This window comes from Lonchura striata, chromosome 4 (assembly GCF_046129695.1).
Source record: "Lonchura striata isolate bLonStr1 chromosome 4, bLonStr1.mat, whole genome shotgun sequence".
In the NCBI taxonomy this organism is placed as follows: domain Eukaryota; kingdom Metazoa; phylum Chordata; class Aves; order Passeriformes; family Estrildidae; genus Lonchura; species Lonchura striata.
In genome coordinates this window covers 7,121,245-7,135,116 of record NC_134606.1, presented here as the reverse complement: position 1 = coordinate 7,135,116, position 13,872 = coordinate 7,121,245, and the positions used below count along the sequence as shown (strand labels likewise).

Here is a 13,872-nt window from a genome sequence, read left to right as displayed (position 1 = left end):
GCAAAAGAATCAAAAGTCTATAGTAGTGTCTATTTAAACACCAATCTAAGCCAGTAATTACAACTGTACTTCTACAATAATCCACAGAGTCACGAATTAACTTGAAATGTCTCTGGTGTTGCTGTGGTAGTAAGTTTAGCTGAAAACACAGACGGAGCAGATCAAGGCTCTGGACCAAGGTGGCACAGAGGAAAATGTGGAGCGTGCAGTTTGCACTCCCTCTACTGGGCACTGGAATTATCCTGGGCAGGCACTCAGAGAGGAAAGGCTCCTGTCTGAGCACCCTGCTACCGTGAAATAAAAGCATTTTCACAAGTCCCACCCTCTTCACCTGGATTCAGTCAAAACCCAGATTCACAGAAAAATTAATTTCAAAACCCTCAAAATATTTATACCCTCAGAATGAATTTCCTGTCAGAAACCTGACACTCCAAACAAGGACTTGGCTACAGTGAACATAACCCTTTTAAGCACACAAAAACTCATTTGCCTTTGACCAACATGTAGTCTGCAATTTTTTTTGTCCACCCTCCACCCATTTGAAAAAGTAACAGCTAGTAAAAAATGCCTTGACTTCTGATCTACTGGGGGCACAGCCCCCAGTGGGGATGGGGAATGTGTGGACCAGGCAACTGAGATGTATTAGTAATTGTAAAATCTGTTGCAAGAGATTTGTTTCTAGACAGTTAAAGGATAACCTTTGTTTTTCTTTTCCCTCTCCTCCCACAGCTTCTGAGAGGCAAGCACAAAACACAGGCTGCTCGTGCTGGCAGGGTCTAAGTGTCACATAGAAATGATGGCCCTCCTTGTAATTAAAACTCTCTGATGGTTTCTGTTCTTCACCCTCATGGAGGAGAAAAGTAAAAGTGGTTATAGCTCATGTCACTATAAACCATTTCAAGTCAAAGTGTCTCACTATATAAAGTTCTGTGCTTTCCTTCAAGAGACTTTGTATAAGAGAAGTTCCCTAAACCTCCACAAAGTTCTCCTGTGGTTTTTAAAAGCAGTTTGACACTTTATTATTCAGTAAAGGTAAAAAAGAACTTCAGAGAAAGTAACTTGTGCTAATTGTGTAACAGGCTCTGATTGCCAAAGGCACGTGTCTTGGAGGCTTGTGCTCTGTGATATGGAAAATGAAATGAGAAACAATGGAAAGCATGGATGTAATAATAAGGATTGTCCAAAGCACACACCTTATGAACCAAGAAAATATTTCTTCAGTGGAATCAGGCCACATAACCACCAATTTCTTGCTCTCAGTGTAATTTAAATCAAGCTACACTGCTGGTACATTCATATTAAACTACTGCATCAAGAATTACTCCAGATATATAGAATTATTTGCATTTCAGCTATATCCACGTGTAACTGATAGCTAAAAAACAGCAGCAATGACACATGGCAATTGTAAGGCACCGAGGATCTTCCCTTTTTAAAGTGGCAATTTAAAACTGTGGGATTGAGAGTTATAGTATAGTTCACAGTAATAAATCTCCAGTTTCACTGTCTCTCACTAACGTCTTCCCTTTATGAACTTTCTTGATCTCAGTTTGAGGATGGGTAAAGCCTTTAGTCCCTCTGCTCCCAGACAGAACAGAAACAAAACAAAGAACAGAACAGATGAAAAGGGGGAAAATCAGTGACCACAGAAGCATGGAGATTGAGCAAGAAGAAAATGCAAAAGGTCCCAGAAGAATGGGCAAGGCCAAGCGCCCAGCCAAGTTGGCAAGTCCCTATTACTCTGTTTTATATTTGCTAATTAAATAAAACCCCTCTCTACCTGAAAGAATGGTTTGCTGTGGTGCAGGATCATAATGACAGTCGAAATGAACAAGTACACAAACAATTCACCTTTACATTCTCCAGTTAAGGAAGGATACAGCCACCTCAGAGTGCAGAACTGTCATCCTATCCAAGCACAGACATGGCACAGAGCACCTACAAACCAATCTACATGGGCCCCTCTGCACTCAGCCATTGATTCACATTCTCCCTCTCTGCTCACTAAACACTCCCCTTCATCTCCAGTGTGCTCATCTCCCCACATGAGCAGGTCCAGCACCCACTTTGTGCCAGCAAATCCCATCTGTAAAGCTTTGGAAGAACAGGGTGGCTGGGAGCCAGGCCTTTGCAGGACAGACACTTTGCTGTCACTACTTCTTTTGGCTTCAGAGATACAGAAGGCAGCAAAACTGGCATGGCAAGAGCTACAGCTCCAAGGACACCTGGACAAAGCCACAATACCTAACACAGGCAGCAATGCTCAGCTGAAGAGGAGATGTGTGCAGTGTTTCACATGCTGACATGTAAATATTTGAGAGATGGGGATTCAATAAACATGGCCTAAGAGATTCTGTTTATTTTGTTCTACTAGACTCCCAATTTGCCATGTTTTTATGTTTCAATAAAGTCATCTGACACATGAATAAAATATAATTTATGTAGTTTCCTTCTGCTGTACAAAGCTCTCTGTGTTCAGGTTATAAATTTAAAATAGCTCAGCACTAACACTAAATTTGGTTGTTTTCCACTGGAGAGAAACCCTAGGAATATTTATATATTGTTCTCAATGCTTAAGTTAATTCAATCTGCATTGCTTCATTTTGAAAGTATTGTGAGCATGATGTGCTTCCTATCTTTTAGTCTTTTTAACAATAGAATTTATTTGCTTTCAAATTAATATAGGTATTAGTTCTAAATATATAAGCATAGAGATAGCATTGGTTACTCTCTGTAAGTGGTAACAATACCACTCTAAAAACACACACACATTCACACACACACGAAAATCAAGGCTCGAATGTCTTTTCTATCTTACAAGAAATATAGCAACCAATATTCCATGCAGAGGTGCAGCAAATGAAGTCCTGTCAAGCAAATGGCAGGAATGACAGCAGATGTCTGGATTCCTTCATAGCTGGTTGCATAAAGGTAGCACACATATTTCACTGGAGACAAAAGCCTCTGACAAGACAGTCTTTCAGTACTTTTCATTCAGAGTTGGCATTTTTGACTGGTGTGGCACATCAGGAAGTGTTAAGATGATGAACCAGATTAATCTTGATTTAGCTTCATTTGTACAATGAAGGCAAAGTCTACAGCACTCAGTCATGGCTAAATGAGGCTACACAGTTTAGCTCAAGGTGTTATGTCCAGATCAAATTCATAAAATCCAGTAAATCCAAACCATTCTAGTCTGGACTCTGACCCAAACCACATATTTCCATGTAAAGCTATACAGTTACTACATTTCATCACAGCCAACAGAAATTATTATCATGCAGCTCTGTTCTTCATCTACATAAATAGGCCATAAACTCCTTTTTGGATCTGAATAATGTATTTGATCTTTCAGCCTCCATTTACCCACAAAGCCTACCAATTTCACAAGAGCTGTCATAGGTGCAGTGAATCTCAATCTCTATGAAATAGTTTGATGCTCTAAATTTTCCTGTGATAACCTTAATCACATTACATGTTTAGTACAGAGTAAATGCTACAAAGCAGAGAAACTACTTTCCTGATCTGAGAGACTCTCAGAGTTTAGCAAATTGTGAAAGAACATGAGTAGTACAGTGTCTATTGAGAAATATGCACAAAAGCAGCTGAGGATTTAACAATGCTACACATAAAGCAACTAAGAGTAAATAAAATCTTTCTCTATCCTAAACAACAACAGGGATGCTTTAAACAGTTGTGGTCTAATAACCAGGCCCCTGGAATATTATATAGGTGTTTACTGCTCCTTAAGGGAAGCTACAATCAGCTGAATTAATGTACTTTACAATAAAACCTGTGCTGAAAAGTTTACCAGGTTAAAGAGAAAGAGCATTTTTCTGTATACAAGCTAAGCTTTACTAATGGTCCTCTCTAGTAAAACAGAATTTTAAGAAACTCACCACTTTTCTTTTTCTTGCTTTAAAGGAAATGTCCATTTCCTTGTATTTCTTCATAGCAGTCTCCAATTTATTCTTGAGTTCAATGGCACATCTTAGCCGATCATCATTGATGCCTGCTCTGGTAAGTAGCTACAAGCCAAGAAAACAACATTCTTACTTTCTTCTAAAAGTCTGAGCCAAAATATATTTCCAGTTTCCCCTCATAATTAATGAAATAACATCACAAATTCCTTTGCTGTACGAGTGACAATTAGTGAAGCCAATTTATTTTCTATGTAGACTATAAAAACTAATAGCAACTAGTGAAGCCAAAGAATGAACAGCTATAACAAAGATCTGAGAGTGCCCTCCAGTAGGCCAAATTCCACTCAGGAGGCTCCATGATATACTGCTAACCTGAGAGATGACTAACCAAAATAAGCTGTGTTTTACTTTGAGACTCTGCAAAGAAGCCAAGTCTTACCTATTTAAAAAAAACCCAAACAAAGAATTGCCTATAGGTACCACACCCAAGGCTGAGAGCTATCAAACAAGCCACACAGCTCCTGCAATGTCCTTTAGCCCACCCTCAATGAAATGGAAATCCTCTCTAATTGTTCCTGTTTCTCCAACCTTCATTTCCTTTTGGCTCACTCTCCCTCAAGCCCCAGTCCTTGTTTCGCCATCTTTTTATTAAAAAAATGAAGAAAAAATAATTCTCTTTATCCCACCTGAATCCAGGACTGCACAGAAGGCCAGAACTTATTTCTGAGAAGTTTGTGAGCATCCATGACACTGTTTATGATGGCAGTATTATCTTCATTCTCTTGCACTTTTATATCTGCTCAAAACAGGGGAAAAGAGTGAGTGCATGACATTTATGGTATCTTCACTACAGGAGCTAAAGAAGGCAAATTACTCTTTCTAAGACATTTGATCATTTCAGGGAGACTTACAAACATCAAAATGCTTCTCTGCTTAGTATATATTAATCTATTACTATCCACATACTCAAAAAAATATGAGGAAACTAGGAAAAGTGTTCAGTCCAGCATGCCAGAAAAGGTTGTTCAGCCATCAATTCCTAAGGAAATCACCAAATATACCACAGACAAGTTCAGTCTTATTGTTTTCATTACATCTTGTCCCAAGTTCAAATGAACAGGGCCTTATTGTACCAAGCTCTTAATATTCAATACAAAACAATCCCTACCCTGGCAATAATAGGGACTTGGCTGCCAAAGAAGCCAAGTATGCCATTATCCAAGTAAAAGTTATACTTTTCACCCATTGTTGTCAGCAAACAGAGAAGCAGATATCACCCTTACTGTCTGTACATGGAATTCCCTTAGGACAGGAATTTTAAGAGACTTCCAAAACACAAACCATCCTGATTTTTCTACAGGTAACTCACACTAGCCAAGTTATACAAAAAAAGGTGTAATCACTTGCTAGCAAAACTACTTATATTCTTGCAAGGAAAAAGTTTCAGAAACACACAATTGTGAGATTTTTAAACTAGCAGCTTATTCCCCAGCTACAGAGAGAAAGAGGCAAATAGCAAAGATAAAGAAAATTGTGTTTGATAAAGAGACTGTTTTTAAACACAAAAGACTCATTATAGATACTATGAAGTGCTATAATGGGCTTGCAACAACTATTAAAAAGCTCAGTCTTAGAAGGTAATTAATGAAATCTGCTAATCACACACAAGGACACCCAAAACTTAGAACTAGAGGAACCAGAAATGGAAAAATAAAATATAAATTAAGAAAAAAATTAAAAAGAAAAAAAATTAAAAAGAAAAATCGAAATGGTGTCCAGGAATCCCAAAGCAAAATGGTGTCCAGTAACCCCAGCATTTAAGTAACAGAAACAAAACCAAAAACCACAAGCACAAAACACTTCAGAGAAAGGCTGCCTCCAGCTACATATGAGAAGTTGTTTCAGGTACCTGTGGAGATTTCAAGGTCTAGAGTGTATTTATGTGAAATAAGCCCATGGCTCCTAACAAAAGTCTGGTAGTCATCATCATCGAGAGCAGGGCCATTGAATGGAATGTCCGAGCCTGTGCCTCCATCCAGCTCTTCTTGCTCAGGCTTCTCATCTACCTCTTTGTTTCCATCAGCTGTAACACACTGAGAAACAGGAAGGAGGTCCTTGCTGCAGCATGGCTGTTCATCATCCATGCACCCCAAAGAGGATGGATAAAGTTTGCCCTGGGAGGACAAGGGGGATGCAGGTCCGGCCTCATTAGCAGATGTTTGTTTGCTGAGCTCCGGGTCAATCTCGTTCACCCCAAAATTGAAAGGATCTGGCATCAGAAGCTGGAAACAGTTTTCCATCTCTGTCAATGTATCAGCAATCTCTTGGGACATTTCTATCAAGACACAATTGTTTTATAAAGTTGTTAGATACTGTAAAATGTTAATGTCTCCAGAGCAGACACAGAGGTACAAAGCAAATATGACTGCCAAAGGGGGAATCCATTTCTCCAGTGACAACTGAGCCATACAGATCTTCCTCTTCTGCAGAAATTGTCCTTATAAAAGTGACAATCCCTAAGCAGGAAATCTAAAATTTCCTGAGCCAGGCATGTACAATCAGGGCTCCTCCTTATCCTCTCTAAAATTTCACTATGTAATAATGACTCAAGTGCTTCATAGAATTTGAAGGAAAACAAGGCTCAATGAGATATTCTTAGTGATATTGGTGGGTATTATTTTACAGCCATGAATTTTATAGCTGTGTGTAGGAATAGCCATGAATGTATGCTATGTACATTATGCATGCATTACATACACCAAAGTAATTTAATTAAACAACCCTTTATATCTGCAGCATAATGTACATAGTATCTCTGGTGTTCTTTGGGGTGACAGAAATCTGTCTGCTATGCACATATTGCTCAGAGACTCGTGTCCCAGTTACATTTTCTAGCTGCACTGTGACACTTCTCACAGTTATCCTACACTGCATCCACGATTCCTGTGCAGAGCATTGCCTGTATTTCTGCACCACAATAATTGTATATATAATGTAAGTAATGCCATAGGCCAAAACAGTATTGGAAAGTCTGTGACTAACAGAAATTAAGTCACTAGCTCCAAAAAGTCTCAAGATTCATTTACTTGGGGTGATGCACTCATACTTTACTGAATTAGAAACCAAATATTTACTTGATTACATTTTCTTTCTTTTCCATCTCTTCCTACTGAACTTATATATATAACAGTCACTTCTTTCCCCTGATATTCTTTAGGTGAGAGAAAGGGAGGATTGAGCTCCAACAAATGCAGTATTTCTGCTTTCTGTTGTCAGCTACTAACTGGATAGCTAGTCTCAGAAATAATTTTATGTAACCTTAAAATAAGGTTGCTTTAAAAACAAACAAAAAACCAAACAAAAATAAATGCACTTAAAGAACCAAAGCAACCAACCTTCCATTTCTTTTTCAGTTCTTTTGACTTTTTCTTTGTAAATGTTCTCCAGTCGTTTTTGCTTCTCCTCTTCTCTCCTCCTTTCAGCCACCGTTCTGGCATGCACATCTTGAAAATCCACCTAAGGAGGAAATTAAGAAAAAAGTGTAACATTCCTTGTAAGAAATATATAGAAAATCCATTTCCTAAGATCCTTATCTGTGGTGAAAAATCCTGTAACATCAGCCAGAAGCTCAGCAGCATTTCCTTTTATCTCTTCTCCCCCTTGAATCAATAACTGCAGCAATTGTGAATGGAGTTTCTACTCCTACTAATAAAGGACTGTTGAGAATCAATGGCTTTCAAAAGAAAATCATAAGGTAGAAAAACAAACCCCTTAGATTAGGTAGAAAAACAAATCCCTTAGATTTTCACATCCAGAATGCAGGAACAAACAGGGCTTTGGGAGATTTCTGTCACAGCACTGGAGACAAGGAGTTAGGGAGAATGAGCAGGAAGAGACTATGCAGGGTAGATATTAAGATTACATTAAAACATCACACCATGTCAATTTAGGAAAATTTGTAAGCACTGTAACTATATAGTGTATATAGTATATAGTGTATATGTGTGTATATATATCTATAACTTTGTAAGAAAGGGAAATAAAAGAGAAGACCTTCAAACTTTTTAACAAATACCTAATTTGTGATTTTACAATTACATGACTGGATTTTGATATTGAGGGAAAAACATTTAGTCTCACTTCCATATGGCTGAATTATAAACATTAATCTGAACAACTCAAAACACTGTTTCTTAAAATATTAGCAATATTTTGGGGTTTTTTTGTTTTGTTTGGTCTTAGAAGGGATTGAAAACACAAAAAAATTTTCACTCCTGTTTTAAAGAAGGCAGGCTTGATTGCATTAATGCAGAAGGAAACCCTTTTGCATTAAAACACATAATTTCCTACCACATAACTTTTATAAACTGCCAGACAGACAATGCTGAGTAAGCCTGCACTTTGCTGATTCTGCAGCCCACAGACTCTCTTGCAATGTCTCCACCACAAGCACTCACTGAAGGTTTGTCATTCTTGCCACTGCTACATGAGCAAACATGTCAACATCCACTAGTAGCTCTCAACAACCTACAACAAAGTTTTGGAGTCACACAAATGTTTGAATCTAACAGTTGTCAGAGAAACTGGCACGGAGGGTCTAGTTTAGGAAACAGGCACGCTCACCAACCTGGTTTTTCAGTAGGGAATGGGTGGGCAGAAGGGTGGTAGGGAAAAGATCTGGTTTCACCATCTACTGCATCATGTGGATCACCAAAGTGAGCTTTCTTGGTTTTCAGGACCTGATTTTCCTACAGGTTTGCATAGCTCCCCACAGAGAACTGGGAGAAACAGATCCACCCAAAGAGCAACTCTGCCCACAAAAGCAGAACGAAGATACAGAACCCAGGATCTGCAGCCAACATTTGCTGGCAGACAGACTGGACTGCACAGAAAACCTGCCCAGCTACAGCTTCCTAAAGCACAACTTCTGCCTCATGCCAGAGTACCTACAGGGGAATCATCTGCCCATTCTTCCCCATTCTCTGTACCAAAAGGAGTAGAAAGCCTTTTATTGCTGGTCTGCAAGTATGGATGTCTGAACAGCAAAAATCTGCTCAACTGAAAGGATGCCAAGCAGCAGGCTGAGACAATTACTGAAACTTTTGTGAAAATATTGGGATACAGCAGTACTATACTCTGAGTAGGTCTGTTTGAAATCCTGTTCTGTAATTCCATCCATGCATTCCTCAGATACAAAGATAATACGAGTCACATACCCAAATATGCAAACATTTGGAAATATGTGAAATATTTTTCCTCTTTCTTCTTCTTTTAAACTTTGAAATGGGAGTTTGAAAACAATTACTTTCAAGTATACTGAAGCATTATTTGTTCTTGAAGTCAAACATTACCCCCTACTACTGACCTACTAACACTAAAAGAGTAGGGAGCTTTCTAGCTTTACACCCTGAAAGAGCAGCAGCTATCATACTCTGACTGCAGCAGCTATCATACTCTGACTATTTATAAAGTAATTTTGGTGATCATTAAGAAAAACCCAACCAAAACCCAACTATGGACCACACACAGAGATAAAACTCCACCCACGTTGCCCCATGCCACTAGGCCCAACCAGTAAAACTCAACAATGATGTATTTTACTACAAAAAAAAGAAGCAAATGCCTCCTCAAAACTTTTGGTTGCTTCTCACACCTCAAGCACTAAGCTGGCAAAAGACCAGTTGGCTCATATCAAGTCTTTGAGTACAAGAGTTACCAAACTACCTGAGATTGCTTCTATTGATGTTTATGCTTGTAGAGAAGCTCAAATCCAGCTGCTCCAGAAAATAGAACAGCTTGTACCAAAACCTGGAGAGGGATTCTCCAGTTGTTACAGGGAAGCAGGCACAGACCACAGGAGCAGAGCTGTTGTACACTTGGGTTCAACTGGGTGAAACTGTATTATGTGTTAAAGCCCCCTTGTCTCACTCTTGCACTTCTCCTCGTCACTGTCATTTAGTTTTCTTCTTTTCTTAAACAAGATAAGAAAGGATAATTCAATCCAAATCATCTTTTGTGAGCAGATGCCAAAATTTGTATTAAAAACCAGCACAGCACAGTTCAGTAGGGAACACCATTAGCTTACTGTGGAACCAGAACAACAAAAATACTTCACATATCACAAAAGTTTTTCATCTGATGTTAGGAATCAGAATCTGTCTTTCTGAAGAGAAAGAAAATCAGTGCGTTTACTGAAAGCCTGTTATTATCACTGTAGGTAATATGAATGCTAGAATAGTGCTCCAAGTTTTACTGCTGCACCTCAGAAGACAGACTAAAGCAGCAGAATGTTCCAAACACAGTAACTTGAAGTGACATTGAAAGCTAAGCTTTACATGCCATTTCTCTTTCATAAAGCCTCTTTTTTGGCACAGTAACACTGCAGCTGAGGGTGGCAGGCACCTACACCTGCAAAGCTGTAGAGCAAAGGGGACCTAGAACTGGGCAGCTCAGTATAGAAATCAAGCTAGTTTAAAGTGGCTATAGAAGGATATAATAGGTGTTTATCCTCAGTTGAATGCATGACCATTACTGCCCTTCCCAAAAGAGCTAAACCTTGGGGCTGCAGTCAGGAATCAGTGGGGGAAAGCCAGCTGGTGAGCAGTACATGCACCCTGAAAAAGGGAGAGCACAGCCATCAGTACAAGACCAGAGTTTTAAAAACCTACAGTACTGCACGATGACACAGAAAGCCTGGGGTTTGTTTTCCAAAGGCCATGCCCAACAGGAGGCCTCATACAGGCAATGTTGTTTCCTACAGCTTTTTTTTATTATTATTTTTTAAACATTTATTGGTTTCTTTACTTTGAACATCACCTGATGTTCACCACCTAATACCACAGAGTGGAGTAAAAAACGCAGAGTACCTTCTTGTTCTGCTTTAGGAAGTGGTATCCCAGGGAAAGCTGCTTGTAGGCCTCCCCGTATTTCTCATGCCACTCTTGCACTGCCTTGATGGCCGCTCTCCTCAGCTTCTGCGCCACCTCCTTGGGCGGGGGAAGCGGCTGCTCGTGGTCTATGCCCACCGTGAGCTCCAGGAACCCCTGGAAGTTGGCGATAAGCAGCGTCCTGAAGTGGTGGGACCTGGCGAAGAGCTCCTGCACCACCTGGAAGGCGGAGAAGCGCATCTCGGCGTGCTCCTCCTGCAGCCGCGTCAGCAGCAGGTGGTACGCCTGGCTCACCTGCTCCTCCGACGACCTGAGCGCGGGGAAAACCAAGAACAACGAGGGGGGGATATTTAAAAAGACGCTCAGCACGTACAAACGTCAGCTCGGGGATGTAATTTATTTTAAATTTTAAGCGAACAGCTTCTGTGCCGGCAGCACCCAGTCCCCACAGCAGGGCCCAGAACAGCGCTCGGGGCGGTTCTGTCCGGGACTGCCGATCTGGGGACAACAGCGGGGCCCGGCTCTGTCCCTCCCTCCGGCCGTACTTGCAGATCTTCTTCAGCTCCTTCATCCTGCCGGGCTCCAGCCGCGGCTCCCCCGAGGTGGTGAGCTCCTCCACCAGCTCAGCCAGGCGCTGGTCCATCTCTGCCGGCAGCGAGGCACCGGAGCTGCCGGGACACCCGCCCCGAAGGTCCCTCAAGCCGGGGGAGCCCCGGCCGGGCAGCACCAGCGCCGACGGGCCCGGCCGCGGCTGGGCGGCGCCATCTTCCGGCCCTCAGCGGGGCCCCGCCCCGAGGAAGCCACGCCCCTTACACGGCCCGGCGCTTGCGCAGGCCCCGCCCCCGAGGAAGCCACGCCCCTTACACGGCCCGGCGCTTGCGCAGGCCCCGCCCCCGAGGAAGCCACGCCCCTTACACGGCCCGGCGCTTGCGCAGGCCCCGCCCCTCAGGGTGAACACGCCCTCGTAGATCCACGCCCACAACGAGCCACACCCACAATGAGCCGCGCCCCCTGTGTGAGCCCCGCCCCTTTGGGCTGCTGCTCCCCCCGCCCCGCCGCGGGTGGTACCTTCCTCCCCCCCCCCGGCACCTACCATCTCCCCCGCCCACGTGACGGGCCGGCACGCGGAAGCGCGGCCGGGGGAGGGCGGGGGAAGCCTTAAAGGCGCCGCGCCCCGGTTTTGTCTGAGGGGCTGTTGTGTTGAACCCGCCCCGAGGGGCGAGCAGAGTCAGTGACACCCCCGAGATCATCGACAGAACCAAACACCACCGCCTCAGCCTTTCCTTAAACACCTGCAGGGGCTGGGCAGCCCGTCCCAAGGCGCAATCGCGCTTTCTGTGAAGAAATTCCTCCTCATGCCCGACCTCAACCTCCCGCCTCCGAGCTGCCCGTCCGGTCCCGCGGCTGTTCGCGGGGCAGCAGAGCCCGATCCCTCCCGGCCTGCAGCCGCCGGCAGGGAATGCAGAGATCCGGGAGCCTCCCCGGAGCCTCAGCCGCCCTCACCGCAGCTCGCAGGCTCAAACCCTCCCGCGGCTCCGTCCCCATCTCCGCGCGGCCCCGGCACCTCGGGGCCCTTCCTGTGAGGGGCCCGGGAGGGTCCGTGCGAGCCTGGCGGGACTGCGGGCCTGCACGCCCCCGCGCTGAAAGCGCTGCTTCATGAACAACACCTAGCAGGTGCCCGCTTCGAGCATCCTAAAGAGGGAAGACGTCTAAAATATCTGTTCCCGTTTGAGGATAATTGACAGGTATTTCCATTAATCCACGGTTCAGGCACGTGTTGGAAGGGGTTTCTGTGGGTTGGCGTTGCAGCTGTGTCTGCTGGCTCCTGTGGTCAGCAAAGATGGCATTGAACAATTTTCACTAGAAATGGACTCGTGTCTTCAACCACATTTACTGCAGGAAATGAATACATACATTTTGCAGTGGCTCTGATATTTCTGACTCTATACATGAATCCAGTGACATCCTAATTTTAATAATGTTTATCCTTTCCCCATTGCCTTCCATCAAGCACAGTGAATTTCCATGTGAAAGTCACGCAGAGTGGCACAGCTCGTCTGTAAGGTTTAGATCAGTTTACTCTTTTTTCACTGTTTTTATCTATTTCTTTTCTCCATTTGATTGAAAGTGCCAGAACAACTGCTTTCTTTTAGGGTATGACTTGCAAAAGGAGCATTGCTGTGCTATCTGGAAACAGAATTTCAAAAAGAGCCTCAAGCAACAGACTTAGCATCTACAAAGGCAGTGATTTCATACTTTTGCATAATGTTTAACGAAATCCTTGCAAGGAGCCATATGGTTTTGCAAAGAATCACTTGATGAATGAATGAATGAGTGATGAGTTGTATAACTCATTCATGATAGTCCCTTAGGCAAATCCCAATGAGAGCGAGGCTGTTTATTTATTTATTTGTCAAATTCAAAGACAATTACATAAAATTGTGTTGGCTTAAGTTGCTGAGTCTCCTTTTCCCTTCTACTTTTAATGAACGTGGCAAATATCCACCATTCAATCATTTCCATATTCTCTTCATCTGGACCAGCCTGATAAAAGGCTGAAGAGAGCCTGAACAGTAAAAAATGCATTCAGCTGCAAAAGTCACAAACTTCTGCACCTGCATTGATTTTCCCCAGCTGGTCTGGGCTGTTCCACAGAGAGGAACACAGAACATGTGGAGTGCAGAGGCAAGGCTGAACATCAGCTGATATCCCTTCAGAGCCTTAGAGTTCAATTTTATTTTTTTTGTTTACACCTGGTTTCAGCAAATCCTGGGTCTGTAGCTTGATGTTATGGGGATTGTTGAATCAAGGAGTTGCATTTCTTACACCTGTACTGAGACATCAGCAAGAGCAACGTGGTGACACTTTGTGAGTGCTCTGAGGTGAGCGACACCTTGCAGGAGCACAGACTCTTCCAGAAACTCTGTCTTGTCCACCACCACTCCAGAATACCCAATGTCCTCATTGGCAGGAGCCCTTTGCAATGGGAATGTTCTCCTGCAGGAAGGTATCTCCACACAGGACTAGCTGGTCCATCAGAGGTTATCCTCAGTTGGTCCAGT

General features: G+C 42.9%; 1 protein-coding gene across 1 annotated transcript in view; it reads right to left on the bottom strand.

Annotated features, from left to right (window-relative positions):
- UVSSA (UV stimulated scaffold protein A) overlaps positions 1-11,606 on the bottom strand; it is a 44,750-nt gene extending 33,144 nt beyond the window's left edge. Inside the window, exons 1-6 of the mRNA XM_021535681.2 lie at positions 11,356-11,606; positions 10,790-11,120; positions 7,319-7,439; positions 5,833-6,258; positions 4,610-4,719; positions 3,900-4,028 (exon numbers count right to left, since the gene is read on the bottom strand). Of these exons, the coding sequence (XP_021391356.1) occupies positions 3,900-4,028; positions 4,610-4,719; positions 5,833-6,258; positions 7,319-7,439; positions 10,790-11,120; positions 11,356-11,453 (1,215 nt within the window). The 5' untranslated portion in view covers positions 11,454-11,606. The remainder of the gene's footprint in view (positions 1-3,899; positions 4,029-4,609; positions 4,720-5,832; positions 6,259-7,318; positions 7,440-10,789; positions 11,121-11,355) is intronic.
- Positions 11,607-13,872: the final 2,266 nt, after the last annotated feature.